The sequence below is a fragment of the Trachemys scripta genome, chromosome 17 (assembly GCF_013100865.1).
Source record: "Trachemys scripta elegans isolate TJP31775 chromosome 17, CAS_Tse_1.0, whole genome shotgun sequence".
Lineage (NCBI taxonomy): Eukaryota > Metazoa > Chordata > Testudines > Emydidae > Trachemys > Trachemys scripta.
Genome location: NC_048314.1, coordinates 13,666,073 through 13,682,896, shown reverse-complemented (window position 1 = coordinate 13,682,896; position 16,824 = coordinate 13,666,073). Strand labels below are relative to the sequence as shown.

The window sequence follows — 16,824 nt, the reverse complement described above, 5'->3', positions numbered from 1 at the left end:
GGTTGGATGGGGCGTGGGAGTCCCAGGGGTCTGTCTGGGGGTGGGGGTGTGGATAAGGGTTGGGGCAGTCAGGGGACAAGAGGCAAGGAGGCTTAGATAGGGAGTGGAGTCCCGGGGGGCAGTTAGGGGCAGGGGTCCCAGGAGGGGGCAGTCAGGGGACAAGGAACGGGGGGAGGGTTGGGGGTTCTGGGGGGGCGGGAAGTGGGAGGGGCAGGGGCGGGGCTAGGGCGGGGCTCCTCCCGTCCTCTTTTTTGCTTGTTGAAATATGGTAACCCTACTAATGCTACTTCCTGGGGAATCCAGCAACCCTGTGCCACCTTCTCTTGATCCAGGAATCCGAACAACACCTGACAGGATGTGTAAATCCAGCACTATCTACTAAGGGTTCAGAGATCCAAGAGGGAAGGAGTCAATAATTAAATAGGGAAGAGGCTGTAAGGTGCCTCCTAAATATTAACACATTGCCAGGCAAAAACTTAGTTAAGATGGATTAAGGTTGTCAATATTCATCAGTTCATTCAGGGAGAAAAAGTAAACTTTAGGGCAATGGTGACATTTTCTATATAAACGTACTTGGATATATTATGTTAAAGTTACATTTTTTAAAAGAGCATTGAAAAGTATGGACCTGCACAATTAAGGTCAGACAACCTTAATTCTGACCTTATCTCGAGCTTTCCACCCTCACCACTCTTGGGTCTGGCATTCTGATTCACAATTTTTTGTGAGGATTGCCAGACTGTGACTCTAAACATCATAAATCTTACAGAACATACTGGTTTTAAAGGCCTGACTGCATTGGTGGGAAGAAGGGAGGGCTACACCATGCTTCCGGCTGGCTTGCCAGAATTCCTAGACATCCTCTGAAATGGAGAAGCATGCAATGCTCCTCTATGCATGGATAGCTTTGCATGGAGAAGGGAGCATGCCCCCTTCTTGAGCCAGCAGCAGGTCAGTCCAGCAACTGTGCTTTCTGCTGCACAGGATTATGCACCTACACAAGAGGGAAAAAAGATTTCTTGTACCTTCTTCCCTTATATGACTACAGCACAATCCCCACACTTCCTTTTCCCTACTGTATAGCCTGCAAGGACAAGCACAATCTAGTTCTGTTTCTTGTTGAACTGAGGAGCTAGTTTGGAGTACATATGGCTTTAGTTTTGTACATACCTCTATGGTATATGTGTGAGGCCTCACCACTCTGCAAACCCAGAGTGTACCATACATATGGTAGCTATGTGTCTATGCAAAGGGTCTCACAATATAACAACACATATACATTTGGAACTCCATATACTTTTTTTTTGAGGGGGAGCCTAATAAAGTTCTCCTTTGGTGAATACATATAAAGGGATTAATTGTATCTATAAACTCCATATAGATTTAAAGCAGTTTGATACACTGATTAAAAAAGACAGGTGCTCTTCCATTTAAATTCGACAGTACAGTCAGTTTTAAGTGTAACACTAATTTTTAATTTTCAGCTTTCCTAAAATTTGTTTTTATGAGAAAACAAAGGTGTCCTCTTAAAATCCCTCCTTACATAAGATAGATATTTAACTCCACCTTAGGAAAGTTATTTGACTGGGAATAAGTTAAAATCTGGAAGGTAACCTGTGCCTCTTCAGTACTTAACTTTGGGCTCTTTCTTACATTACATAATTCTTCTTGTAGGTCCAGGAATGTGGCCCTGGATTCTCAGTGGTATTGGACCTCTGGATCAAAAAATATCCAAGAAAAAAACATTGACTGTTGTTTTTAATAGCATAATAAACTAGACAATGTGTGTTTTTCACACTGCTCTCATGGATAGAAACAGAGTTGATTTACTGCAGGTTTAGACCCTACATTACAAACATTTAAAGGATATTCTCCTTCAGTTCAAGTGGTTGAGCCTTGTGCTTCAAGATCTCTTTCTGCTGCCAGCCACATCTAGTGCTGTTTGTTATTCCATTCAACAGGTTATTTCTGTCCTGAAGTGATACACAACTTTCGACAACTTAACAGCTGGAATATGGGATACACAATTAGAGGATATTTTCCGTTAATAATAGTCCCATTTTTATTGTACATATTTTTAAAGCGTGTACAAAACCTGATATAAACATAAATTTTTCCATTATTTTTATTACATTAAATGTTTTTAATTTTTTTGTATTTAAGCATTCCCCTGCAGGATTTGCAGCCTGACTATTACAGTATGAGAACTAGCAAATTAAACTGACCAGAACAAGAAGTATAAATGAAGTCTAGTTTTTGTTACAAATTGAATTAAATTACAAAAGCAAACAATGATAGATTTGTGCTAACCCTTATTAATCTGCTGATTTATTAGTAACAGAGGTCCCGTATTTTTTTACTTTTTTTTTGTACTATATGCTTCTACACTAAACAATGTCCATGTAAAGGAAATATTATTGGAAAGTTAAGAAGTCAAGGGTTATTGGATTTAGATTCGGCCTCGGGCTGGGGGGAGAGGATAGGATTTGTTTTCCTGGTCCGAGTCCAGCTTGTGGAAAGCACTGTGCTCTCTGCCTCTGTCTTTACAGGATCTTTCCCTTCTCTCCTTCCAGGTCTTGGATTCGCCCCAGGTGGAACAGCCACTGGGAGGGGATCAAGAAGCAGGTTTAATAATGTTGGAGAACTGGACCACTGAATAAGGACCAATCGGCTGAATAGCCTATCAGTCCTAAGGAAGGGGGGCTGGATAGTTATTAATTTTCAGGGCTTGTGCATGTACGAGCTTGGAGGAGGAGGATGCATGCATTGGCTTTGCTAGCAGCCCTCTGCCTCTCCCTTGGTTGCTTCAGGGAGGTTCTCAGACACCATGTGCCCCAGGACGAGCATCAAAGAGCAACCCACCAGCATGATCCTGAGGACCAGAAGGAGGAGAAAGATTAATTATTCTCTGAGAGTCCTGCGGATTCGAGGTTGCCGGAGTTTGGGACCTGAAGTTTCTCCCCAGACAGCGTTCCCTGTCAGGAACATGACGGTCACTGTTGGAAAACGCAAAGTGCTCGTGCAGCTCTTCCAGGATCCCACTGGGGAGAGGTACTTGGTGATCACCCTGGTCAGGGCTTCAGTGCACAAGCATTGGCCGGCGGAGGATGACTTCTGGTTCCCAGGATATTCCTGGATGCTGGCCAGCTGCCCCAGGTTCCGCGACCACCTAGGTAAATGCCTCCTCAGAATGGCCGAGCTGCTGTTGGGAACGGAGCGCAGGGGAGCCCCCTGAGACCTGTGCAAATATGGTCTCCGGATGAAGTTTCCTATTCTCCTTCGGGGGACCTTTGTCCCTAGCGATTGCGATTAGAGAGGAGGGTGAAAGGATGGTCGTGTCGGTTGCTGAGGCCATGAAACTCCTTTCACTTGTGCTCTGTGTGTGGGAGAAGCAGAGATTCTTCTAATCACCATTTCACTCTTTCCAATGATGTTTTGAAACATGGAGGAGGATAATTTGGGGTCGGTGAAGGATATTTAACGAAGGAAACGGAGGGGGGTGGATGGGTCCAGGCAGGATGGTACACCAGTAGCAAAAGCGAAACTTTTGGTGGCTTGACTGGGAGCACATTACTTTATCTCACTGAAGGGAGGGGAATTGTTCTACCGTGAGTTGTTTGTTTCCCTCCCTCCCCCCCCCCCCCGGTTCCTAATCGCGTTCCCTTTCGCTTGATTTTCTCCACCCCAATAGGCTGGGCGTATCATACTTGAGCCTAAGGACTTGGAGACCCCACCTTCACCGATGTGGAGTTCGAAGACTCTGATGGTACTTTTGTGTCTCTGATCACGGGTGAATTGCTGCCTCAGGAAAACTTATCGCCTTCTGTGGTGATTCTACCACGATCCTTCCGCAGTTAAGGTTGAAAGGGCTAGATGGGAAATAAATAATTGTAAACTATAACATTTTTAATTCTATTGTGTGTGTGTTTCTGCCTCCAAGGGTGAGTTGTTAGCTAGACACATATAACTGACCGATTATACGAAGCATAAAATTTCGGATGTATTTTTTTTAACGTGTGTGGGGCGGGGAGGGCTGTTTGCATGATCGGGAATAATACAGGTCCGAGTCCCTCTGTATTTGCCACCCTCATCGGCGATTTTGCTCGCAGGCTGCACATCCTGCTTCCAACCACACTCTCCCTCCCCCCCTTAAGCGCTCCAGGAACCGTAGGCGATGATCCTGGACTTCATAGATCTGCCCTATCCCCGTGTTATATATATACTACGGCTTTACTGGGGTGTTGTCTGGGCGAAGTAAAATAGGGGGAGGAGGGTGGAATATAAGATATACTTCCTTCTAGATGTAACAGGTGATCTTCAGCTCAAATTGTAGAATAGAATCTACTAACCTCATAGGTCAGCACTCAGCGAGTGACCAGCTTGAACTACAATTGCAATTGTTGCTTCAAATTCCCTTAGCCACTTCTGTCCACATCTGTTAAATTAAAATATCATTATCCCCTTCCCTTCCCAAATTAACACACTCACCTCCTGGCAGAAGTTCTGGTTCAGAAAACTACCCTGTGAATTTGAATGTCTCTTCCTTGATTTAGGGCCTAATCCTATTCCAATAGAACTCAAAGCTTTATTATTGACTTCAGCAGGTGTAGGACCAGGACCCTAAACTCTCAATGACTAGCAAGTACTACCACTGAATGAGCACAGAGAGGCAGTAAAGAAGCCTGTATGTTTCACTCAACAAAAAGCATGACAATTACTCTCATAAACCAGGAGAAAATATGTATTAGATGTTGTCTACCAAATAGCACTCTAAGATAAATATGATTAAAGTGAAACCAGGATTTCCAGTCCTTGTCTAATAAAGGAAAGGAGGGCAAGAAGTGTAACAAACTTTTGGCAACTCTTTCTCTCCCTGGTCTGGGACAAATGAAAGGGAGAACACTAACCTCAGAAATATGTGTTTCTAAACATTTGGTACCTGACCAGTATCTCCTAAAATACTATAAGCTTAGAAAATTGTGTTTCTTTTTTGCAATTGACAGCTCTTTGTGCATAGTCCTTTAATTACACCCTCCCTGAACCCACAGTCCCATGAAAGAGAACTGAACTTCATAATTGGAAGATCTACCCCATAACACAGCCTGATGCAGGATATGGGCCTTAATTAATTGGTCCTTACTAACCTTTATAAATATTAAGTATAGAAAAATACCCTCAACTAATACTTAAAAGGAATTTTTAAGAATCACTATATTATTGAGGGTATTCTACCAAAAATGACATGTGAGTGTCCTTTAATCTATTTACCAGTCACAGCAAACACTTTCTTGAAAGTTCTAACTGTATTGGTACAGCAGAAATAAAGGCATAAAAATATCTTCTTACAAGCCAACGAAGATCAGCATTATGGTTTTAAAATTCATAGGCAGTGGCTAAGGTGTTTGGTGTAATTTGGGTATTGCATCAATAAAAATGTACTAACCTGGTCCACTTTCTCTTCAAATAGAAAGAACTGGAAAGTATTTGCAAATTCAAAGCAATAAGTGAATAAATATAGGCCTCAATTTCTAATCACTCATGCACATGCCTACCATTCTGCCTGCTGATAGAGGAAGTCTGGCATTCACATTTTCACACACCAACTAGTAAGAAAATAGTAAGTGAGATGCTATACATTTGGAATGAAAACATTTGTGCTAAATTTACTAATTCTGCAATCTATATATAATTTCCCATGTGCATATGTTTAAGATCTGGCATTAGAATTTACAGGAGTGTCAGACACTTCTGCTTCCTTTATCTATTAAACTTCAAACATAGGAATATGAAAGTTCTTCCATATGTTTTTTTCATATCATACTGGTTAAATACATATGTAAAAACTTTATTAAATGCTTCAATTTCTAAATTGTAAACCATTAACTCAGACATCTGTCATACTGGAAGTTAAAGCCAGCATCCATTAGCTTAAATAGGAGAATTCTGACCTCTGTTGAGAAGCTCATGATAAATGTTCTGCCAAGATAATTCATAAGGATAGCTTACCTCAGAAAATGATTAAAGGTTTTAAGGAATGTACTAGAGATCCCTCTTCCTATCTTAATTTATGAGAATTGTAGAACATGTATTTGACCTTAATTGTTACAAGGACATTTCTATCCTTTAAAAACATATTTCTATAATACACTGATGGGTAATTACAAGTATCTACTAAGCTTAACGAAACAGGTCAAAGAATGGGCACTTCTAAATAGGTAACTGAGTTTTTCCACCTAGGTGCTTAGAGCACTAGATGGGCACTTAGGGCTGTATTTTTAAATCTGGAAAGTGTTTTAATCCCTACTCAAATTAATTTTTTCCACTACTAGCTGATAAAAGTTTACTAGAATGAAAGTAGTATTACTAGCAGTTCAAAGGTTGTTTACTCTTACTGTTGCAATGAATAAAACTGAAATGTAGAGTAGTTTCACCAGGAAGTTAAACCACTGTTCTATCTGCACACAATAGTGGGATTGTTTTGCCACCTGTATAGTATTAATCAGTTTTTGTTTTCAAACTTGGAGGGGCATTTGACACCCCCCCACCCCCAATCTCACTTTTTGACTTTGGTCTTCAGCTGTACCACCTTATTGTGTGTGTCCTGGGGAAAAGCAGATTATGCAACTTTATAGGTCTTGCAATATAGGGGGAGATAGTTCATGCACTCTTTCTGATAGAATAGAGATTTCTCCCTAACTAAGCACAATTTAGTTAGGTCTAGTAGCATTTTACTTTGCACTACATAAATGGCTACACAAGCTGCAGAGCAACAGTTTGTCTACAGTTTTAATGTAACTAAATTGGTTAAAAGATGGAGTTATTTAAAATTGATGCAAAAAAATGAAGTGGACTAGGGCAGTAGGTCCAACCCAACTGTCATTGAACAAAATGAGTTGGTTCTGTCTTTTAAGGAGTGCCTCTCCCCACTGTGGAATACCACTCAAGAGAATAACCTTACTCTATAGCACTAATTCTCTAGCACCACAAAATACATACGTGATGCTATGACAGGCTAAAACAATCTTTTTCCCATAAGAGTGAGGACCCCCATCCTGAGAACCCATTATTAGGAGAAGACACTTATACAATGATTTAGTACTAAAATTGTTCTATACAGGTTTTAAAATATCCATTTAAATGAGGTTAGTTTATATGGCATTCTACTTTTTAAAGTAATTGTATAAATGCTAATTATTGCTAGAAGAGGTTTCATCACACTTTGCCACTTGCTATTCTGGTTAATTCTAGATGTAGATTTTAGGCAGTTGATACTTTTAAATCAAAACAGGTTGCATTTTATTAGCTCACATATTTGAAAATATAAACAGCATAGATTGGAGGTTGTATGGCACTGAAATTCCACATGCAAAGTAACCACTTCCTTGTGAGATGTAATTTAGCAGAGTAAGATTCTTCCGTGTTTGAAAAGAGTACAATCAGCCTGAATGTGTAATTCAAACAGATTTAACGTCTCAACTCAGAAAGTTATTACCAAATGGATTATAAACATTAACCTCTGATCATTCAATTTGAGTTTGCATGGTCTTTTCAGTGATCTGATTTATTAGAGATCAGAGATATGTGGTATCTCATTTACATCACTAATGAGAGTGTTTAAATCTGCACATTTCTTTATTATTAGAGCATCAGGTGTTTTTTTTGGTGCACGAGGGAACATTTAAAGACTCCATTAATGTAACATACAAGGAATGTAACCACAACCCATTCCTATGGAGATATCAAACTAAGAGAAACAATGTGCAGATTACAGTAATGACTGCCAATTTATAGTGATGATTGATAGGAAGTCTGACAGCAACTTATTGATAGTATCAGATAATTTATGCTAAATTACACCTAAATTAAACACTTTTCCCAGATATGAACACCATCTAACAATTTAAATTCAGGTTAAATCCATACATGAGGTTATCTTGCAATACAGATATTCTGACCACATATCAACAAGTGTTAAATTATTAACTACAGACAAAAAAAATTGATAATATATGGGAAAATGAGCAAGAAAAATCAGAAACATGTTTTGTTCAGTGAAGACCATTAGTCCCTTTGTGTACACATTTAGTTTTATTGTAACAAAGCAACTTGTACACTTTAACGTTTAAAACTGAGCATCTTTCTTTCCTTTCCAGTGAACCAAAAAAAAAAAAAAAAAAAAAAAAAGAATTTAAAAATAAACAAGAACAAAATTACAATAGAGAATGTCAATTCCAAATAAGATCCTACAGGTTCTGCTGATTCTCCATCAAGTGGCAGGGCTCAAAGTCATCATTAGGAGAAGATTTTATTTTAAAAGTGTCATCTTAAACTGCAAGGATGTTTGTTAAACATCACAATAAACATGCCAAAGGAGAAGAAGCCATGTTGTCAAAATGCCCACTTAACCCACCCAAACATCTGAAACCCACCCTTGCTGACCTTCTATACCCCATTTTTTTTAGTTTTTTAATTTTTTTTTAAACAAGAGAAAGTAGACAGACATGTTGGTAAATGCTAACTGTCCATATTCACATAGAGACACTGTAATCTCTGAGCCCAATATACAGAGAAAGAAGGAAAAAAGCTAGAATCTATGCACTACTACACAGGGGCCTAGCACTCTTCAGCTTCCAGCAGAGTGAAGGGAGCAGAAGGTTTTCTTTTTTCCCACAGAACATGGTGTGTTGATTCCATAAACAGTTTTTGTTTTGAGACAGAAAGGGATAAAAATGAACTTGGAACAGAAACTGGTAGAGATTTTATTTTCCACTGTATTCTGCTCAGGGTATTTTCCCCAAAATAAAATGGTGAACCATGGTGTAGAGGAGAGAAAAAGAGACCTCAAGAGAACAAGGCGACTGAGCACAAGGGTGGGGAAAAAAAAAAAAAAAAAAAAAAAAAAAAAAAGACAGCAACTTGCTCCCAGGGACTGGAGAAAAATTAAAAAGGTAAGAAAAGGAGGGGTGGGTGTTGGAATCCATCAGTGTTTAATTAGTCATCTTCTCCTTCATCTTCCTGTTGAAAGAAAAGAAACAGTTAAAATCTAGTCACTTTTTTTGGAGGGTGGGGGGAGAGAAGGTGCGGGAGTCAGTACATTCAAACTCCAAACAGCCTTGACTTTCAAACAGCAATTAACCAGAATTTTTGACCACTCTAAAAAGCCCTGCAGTTATTCTTGCAGGATGGGTTGAAAAGCTCATGTTTTCTCCCTCCTCCATATGGAAATAGGTAAGGCTGGATAAAGTTTGATCTCCACGTTATTGCTGGGACGTATGATTTGGATGAAAATTGACAGAACTATTTGTAAGTGAATATTGAAGAGACTGCTAAGGGTGCCCAGAGCTTTGACTAGGCAGTCTTAAAGAATAGTGAAAGTCTAAGTAAATAACTTACAAGAGAGTCAAAAATTCAATGAAGAGATTAAATAAAATACTATTTAGATACTAAGAAGAATATTGCTCAGCAGATCTTAGTTACCGCATCTAAAATCAAGCACCTTATGTGTCTACGTGCATAACGTCCAAAGCCTTCCCCACTATTTGTCTAAAAGGCAGTTTCATGTAACTCAATAATAAAAGCTAAATGGTTAATAAATTAATTATAACAAATGAAACAGTGCAACATTCCCAGTTACTGGGTGAGAATTAATTCCAAACTTTAAATCACTGGAGATTGTGAAAGTAGCAGAGGTGGGATCATCCCTAGCACTCCCAAAATGAGGACACATTCACAGAAAAATCAGCAATAGTCCAGAGTAAAGTGTATATAATAGGTGAAACCCAGTAAAACTGGATGCATTAAAAAAAAAAAAACTATTTATGGAATAAGGTTAAAACCAGCACTCAAATACCCAGTAACTCACTAATAAAAATCTAAGTACACTAAAATCATTGCTCAAGTCGCAAGGACTGTTACCACCTACACAAACTCCCCTCTGAAAAACATAACAGCAGACTGTATAGAGTGTCAATAACTCCTTAACATTTATCAACAAGATAAATTCAATGCTGTTCCTAAACAGGATTTAATTGGATCTATTCAACTCCTTGATTTGGAAAAAAATGTGTTCTCACCTCTCCTTCTTCTCCCTCATCATCATCTTCATCTTCTTCCCCCTCATCTTCATCTCCTTCTTCATCAATATCCTCCAACCCTTCTTCCTCTTCATCATCATCATCATCTTCTTCTCCTTCACCTTCTTCATCATCCATATCAGGAACCTTAATTAGAAACACATATACAATGTTACTGCATTGATCAAATTAATTCTGACATAGCCACAAGAACACTGTTACAAACAGCTCAACTCTACACGTACCAAGTAGTATTGTAACGGATTTGGCCAGATGTCATCTTTGATGACTTCTCCTAGTTCATCAGCACCTGCATCAGAGTGGTCAGTGAACCAGGTAAAGAAACTTTCTGGTTCTTCATGCTGCCTCTTCCTACTGGCCTTGTTCTGTGTCTGGCTTGAGCGCTTTGTCAGGTCCTGAAAAAGAAGAGAAAGTTAAGAATTTTCCTGAAAGAATTTCCTGACAATGTTTCACAAGATGCATTTGGAGACCTGCTTATCTACGCAACCAAATACTACTTGTTCTTTTTCAAGGAGAGGTGTGTAAGAGACAAAATTATACAGAGCCCCAAGGGCATGTACCAGTTGACACCACATAGCTAGGAGTTTCAGCTACCATTTCTCATGAATAGTGCCAGTGGTAGTAAAAAAGCCCTCAATTTTAAGTATTTTTGCTACTCAGAATGCAAATTTTCCACGCTTTCTCTACTGAAATACTGACAATTCAAAAAGACTACCTGTTGACCTTTGTTAATGTTCCCAGCCACACAGTGGCAAAGGTATGACTCAAACCATTTACTGAAATGCTAATTTCAAGACTTGTTAGAACTATTTAAATGCTAACATTAGGCACAAGCAATTTAGGAAGCTCTCAAATAGCCCACGCAGCAGCTCCTATTGACCAGGAACAGCGAACCGCAGCCACTGGGAGCCGCGGGCGGCCGTGCCCCTGCAGACGGTTAATGTAAAGAAACTGTCTTGTGGCCTGCCAGCGGATTACCCTGATGGGTTTCGTGTGGTCCACGGGCTGCCCATCACTCCTGTAGGCCTTTTTATAAGACATTGTCTTAACACTCCCCTCTTGCTTTTCTCTCCCCCTAGGATGGGCTCATCCTTTGTTTTCTTCATAAAATAGATTAAGGATTTAAGTCTTTTATCCTTGGAGTTTTCCCCCTTTTAAATTTCCTATTTCTCCTTTGTAGCAATCGCAAGGGGGAAAAACCACACAACTCACTTTTTAAGCTACTACAACATATTCACTAGCAAGAGGATATAATGAGTTAACTTCACCCCTTTTGAGACCAGTACCTCTGTCATGTCCTGTCTTATACACCTGGAAAACAGATGACTATCCAGAGGTTACTCTGGACCTTTTACTTCGCCGCTTAATGTGTACAGACTTCTAGCTGCTGCTTTGTTGAGACACTTTGCGCCCAAGATATACTTGCTTATGCAATCTTATGGACAGCAATAACTCAGCTTGTTTTAATAATTAGTTGAATGACCATAAGGTACCGCAAGATGTAAGTTATTGCTGGAAGACCCCAGAACAGCAGAGGAAAATACTAAAATTTTGACTGACGTGTGATGCAGTTTTCCAACAGATCAAACTATGACATTCAAATTGACTCATTTGCAGCATTGTAGTTTACTTTTGTGAGGTGCAGGAAATGAGCTCCTAATTCAGAAGTTCCACAAGATGTACATGTAACTTATGAACTACAAAGAAAGCATTAACTATATAGATGGTAACTGGCAAATGCTAGAAAAACAACTCAGATAAAAAGCTTTGCTAGTTTCTTTACAAAGACCAAGTGGCCACCCAAACTTTTAGCATAATATTGAAATTGGACAGGTAGTTGTAATCTGGTTTAAATTAGGCCTTGTTTACAATGAGAACTGTAGCACTGATGTTAGATCAACTGTGGGAGAATTCCCTAAAAAGGTTGGGAGTACTAGTATGGATTTGTTTTCTTTTTAAACCATACACTTCACTGTAATTTTTAGGCCTACTCTGAGCAGTTTAACTGACATGCTTGTAGAAATACTGACAACTGGCCTTCACTAGCACTTCCACTGGCGTGCAACAAAGTGAGAGAATTAACTACAAGCCTCAGCTTAGATGCAGCCTCACTATCTATATCCTTGGGCTTCATCCAGCAGGAATGGATTGTGTGTGTGTGTGTGTGTGTTTTTTTGTTTTGTTTTTGCATCAAAGCACAGAGACAGTAAAGCACCTAGCACTCACTGCCACTGTTTGAAGTGGAGCAATTATTTAATTCCTCCCCGCCCCCAGTAAAGATACATGCCTTCCCAGATTTCCATTTGATCTCAGTTGATTTTGAAGACGGATCTCCACTCTCATTCAGATGAAACTCTTTGGAGAGAACTTTATTTTCAAAGTATGGATTCTCGTCAAAATACTGTAGAGTGGAAAGAATAAAGTTAGGATTGCATATTTATCTATAGCATACCAGATATGTTAACTAAAAATGTTAAGTACTACAAGTTTTGAAATACTAAGTTATGCTACTGTTCTCTGATGCAGGTTACATGCAAATAAAAATGGCACAACATTAAATGAAGATTGTCCATGATACTTACAAAATCTATTCTGTAACCTGATTTGATGTCTTCAAACTCTGTCACCTCAACTCTGGTCAAATAATGCAGTGCCTCCTCATCTTCTTCCCCCAACAGTGCAGATACTATGGTAGAATTAGGAATCTTGCATTACAAAGCTATTTATATAGGTTATTTTGCAGCAAACATTATAAGAAATTGTCATGGAATGTTGAATTAATAGGACATTTGGTATATTGTTTACTTGTCCCAGCCCATCTTTAGAGAAAGCCCAAAAGAGCCACTGCCCCCCAGAGGTCACTATAAAGTACTCTCTACAATACATGTGCATGCGTCTGACGAAGTGGGTATTCACCCATGAAAGCTTATGCTCCAATATGTCTGTTAGTCTATAAGGTGCCACAGGACTCTGTCGCTTTTTACAGATCCAGACTAATATGGCTACCCCTCTGATACTCTGCAAAACCGTCCAGAAAAGAGCACTGAAAAGGTTGCTGAAGGTGTATTCTCTTTCACTTAAGAGGATGATAAAAAGTATAATGGTGGAGTCCTAATAATGGTGATCAAGCTTGTTCTTGGATTCAAAACATAAGGGGAAGAAAATCTTTGGGACAATAGAAGTAGAAATGGATAAACTGCTTCCATTGATAGCATTATCGCCTCAAAAGGAAGCTCTAGGCATATAGTCAAACAGAAGTCACTGTTGTTAATTGGGGAAAACAAAAATCTAAGAGCAATTTTCTAAACCAAAGGATTAAAATGCATACATAACGTAACAAACTTCCATGATTGCCCCCCCCCCAAAAGCACCGGAACATACCTTGTGGGTGGTTGACAAATGTTGTTACCCAGAAGTTTGGGATTTTGGCGATCAGTTCTGACCTCTTCTGGAAGAATGGTTGGCGGAGTTTGTTGTATTTCTGTTCTACTTTCAAAATTTCCTCACTTGCTTGTTCATTCAGTCTAAAGGAAAGGAAAGATTCACATTAACAACTGTATCATAGCTTGGGGATCTGAAGTTTAAACAAGGTGCAAAATCAGTAGATAGTCCAAAACTAGAATGGATGATTTAATTAAACTAATCAACCCTGCCTGAAATATGTCAAACAAAAACAAGGGGTCCAATCATGCAAACACTATTTAGTGTGTACTATCAGGAGTAATCCCATTGACTCAACAGAAACTACACCACTAGCAAACACTATGCTCTGTGGCATTTGCAAGGTTGGGCTCTAAATTGAAAGCAGAACACTATTAAAATTTCTAAATATCTAGTTTAGAAAGACTGGTGAACATTAACACATGATACTGGATCAGATTCAAGCTCATTGCCCCTCCTATTATTTGCCGGAGAAACAAGATAAAAACAAAATAAGTTTGTGCACCACAAAGAGAGCCTTTTAAGATGACAGATTTTTTTTTTTTTTTTTTTTTTAAAAAAGAGTTTGTTACACAGTAAGGTCCTAATCTTGCAAATGCTCCTCTCAGGTAGACCCCTGTGTCCACTTGGAGGTTCATTAGTCAGTTTAGGAGGGTAGTGAGAAGGGTGTCTGTTTGCCTGGAGCAGGCATCAGGGCCTAAGCCGGCAGTGACCTGTGAAGTTATATAGTTTACCACTCCAGTGTAAATTTCAATAGATGCAATGAGGGCCAGATCTATACTGTCAAAGCCATTTTAAAGTCATCACAATCTATTTCAAGTATTAAAAGTCAAGTTACATCTTAAGGCCCAGCTAGTTTAGTTGTACACAGCTAAATAGGACACAAGATTACACCTTCAAAGTTTTGATCATATATACAGTAAATGCTTTTTATTTATAATCACGTCAAACCACTAATATGCTTTTGAGATTTTGGAAAGTGTGAGAACTACATACGCTACTTCAGTTACCATAGCATTTTTATTACGAGTTATTTTTTCCCAGTTCTGCTAAAACAATTTAAATTATTGAAAAGCTTCTTTTAATAATTTACCTGTCTATTTCATTCTGTACTTCATCAATATGTTCAATTGCTTCCTGTTGCTCTTTTTCTGAAAGAAAAATAAATCCATCAAACTCCGTAAGTTCTTGAAAAGAGATCTCAATAATGTATGACACCAGTTGAGAAAAATCAGAAAAGTGTACTTTTACAACCTTTACCACTATTCTGGATGGCATTTAAACGATTATTTCTACTTGACGACAAGGTTCATCTGACCTTGTAAAACTACTGTTTTTTACTAACTGAACTTGCTAAGTGAAGTCTCTGAAGTTTGCTGTAAAGCTTTGCCTTTTTTTTTTTATTATTATTATTATTATTATTAAAGGGGGCTCAAACCAGGTACCATGCTAATTCACAATATATAGTCATATACACTTGGTAAATTTTATAGTCGATCTGTTGAAACAACAATAGTTTAATAATTTACTAAAATTATACACCAAATCATTCTTTCTAAACTGAACACATTTACAGACATTGAATCAGTTAAGTGAACTTAATACTAAAGAAAAAAAAAAGAAGATATAAAACGCTAATTAAAACAGTACAATTGGGAATGCTGTTTTCCACAATTAAAAGGCATGTTTCAGAAGAGATTGGGGTAAATATTTCAAAACCCCTGTGAAGTGGATATTTTCTAATCAGAACTTTAACTCGGCAGAGGCTGCTGGAGCTCTTGATTAAGGAATGGCTGTTTGCCTAAAGTATTTTAAGATTAACTAAAGGTAGCGGGAAGCAGCTGTAAAAGTGCGGAACAGGCAACCCTCCCCCGATTAGTTTGCGAACACACAGGATTTCGTGTTATTGGATAGTTGTTTCCTGTGGGGGTCTCAGAGCCAAGCCCTACCCCCACCGTGCGGCCGGAGATGGGTAGATTGGTGTTGTCTTCTCTCCCCCGCCCCCATTACACATGAAAACTCAGGTGCGGGAAGCACGTGTGTGAAAGGAACCGGGCACAGCGAAGAGCTGCTGGCCTGGAGGCTCGTTGCCATGAGCACCTCCACACCCCCAGCCAAACAAGTTAAGATCCATGGGTGGCGGGAACCGACAGGCTTTACCGGGGGGGGGGGGCAAGTCCCCCCTATGGCGGCGACTGATGCAAACCCCACGGTGCGGGGAACCGAGTACCGACCTCTCCATACACCCGGGCTGCTAGGATCGCACGTGGGGACGGGCGGGCAGCCGCATCCCGCGGCTGCACGAGTAGCGCGTGGCTCCCCAGCCGGGCGGGCCACACCAGGCACGGAGAAAGCGCCGCTCCATCCCCGCGTTGCGCGGCCGGGCAGCACCATGCAGCAGTAGCGGCTCCGAGACCAGAAGGCGGCGAAGCATCATGGCGGCGGCGGAGCACAATGAGGCTCCGCGGATGCTGCTCCAGGAGGGGGGGGGTCCCGCTGCTCCGCGCTGGCCGCAGCGCCCCCCGCCCGCGCCCGTGGAGAAGGAGGCCGGGCAGTACAGACAAAAGGGCGCTAACATGGCCTCCTCTTGCCGCGGCTGAGGCCTGCACATCCGCCCGGCCGACCCCGCGCTCTTCCCGCCTCCGGCCCGGCCGCGGCCCGTGTGGCTGGGGAAAATGGCGGTCGGTGCAGCGCCGTGTGGGGAGGAGGCCGCGGCGGCCGCCGCCGCCATTCCCCTCCCTCCCCCGTCCCGGCCTCACCTGAGGTCTCGTCGGCCCCATCGTGGTTGGAGTTCAGCTCCTTCTTACTGACTTTGGCCGCCGGCGCCGACATGTTGGTGGCTGCGGAGCGCGGAGGGAGGGGGTTGTAACGGGACTGGGCGCAGGGGGGGCCGGGCACAGACTCCTGCTGCTGCCGCCGCTCGGACTCCCTCCGCGGCCGGGACGCCTCCTCCTCCTCGGCCCGGACCTGGGGCTCCCGGATAAAAGGGGGCAACAGCGGCGCTCGGGCACCCTCACGCTATCGCCCCAGCCGGGACCAACACCGCCTCCTCCTACTGCTGCTACTGCTAGCGAGGGGCGGGCAGCGTTGTGCGCAGGCGCAGCAACCCCCCCCTCCGGGGCACAGGGGTACGAGGGCCACACTACGCACGCGCAGCAATCCCCCCTCCCGGCCACTGGGGAGCGGGAGGCGCATAGCGCAGGCGCAGAAAACACCACTCGGGCATGGGAGACAAGCGCGGTTATGCGCAGGCGTAGACACCCCCCCTCCCGTCCTGAACATAGGGGGC

At 41.3% G+C, this 16,824-nt stretch overlaps 1 protein-coding gene across 1 annotated transcript; it reads right to left on the bottom strand.

The window, feature by feature from the left end:
- Positions 1-8,069: 8,069 nt before the first annotated feature.
- On the bottom strand, positions 8,070-16,633 carry SET (SET nuclear proto-oncogene). Its single transcript, XM_034793893.1, has 8 exons — positions 16,295-16,633; positions 14,629-14,686; positions 13,476-13,618; positions 12,677-12,780; positions 12,382-12,495; positions 10,319-10,489; positions 10,074-10,220; positions 8,070-9,015 (listed from the first exon to the last, which is right to left on the bottom strand). Exons 1-8 carry the CDS (start codon positions 16,365-16,367, stop codon positions 8,992-8,994), a joined length of 834 nt encoding a protein of 277 aa, XP_034649784.1. The 5' UTR covers positions 16,368-16,633; the 3' UTR covers positions 8,070-8,991.
- Between the last annotated feature and the right edge of the window lie 191 nt (positions 16,634-16,824).

Excerpts from the sequence above, each read along its gene's own strand:
- SET (XM_034793893.1), bottom strand. The coding sequence starts at position 16,367 with ATGTCGGCGCCGGCGGCCAAAGTCAGTAAGAAGGAGCTGAACTCCAAC. Across the intron at positions 14,687-16,294 it reads TGGGGCCGACGAGACCTCAG|AAAAAGAGCAACAGGAAGCA; the intron begins GTGAGGCCGGGA and ends TTTTTCTTTCAG. Across the intron at positions 12,781-13,475 it reads ATTTGTCAACCACCCACAAG|TATCTGCACTGTTGGGGGAA; the intron begins GTATGTTCCGGT and ends ATTCTACCATAG.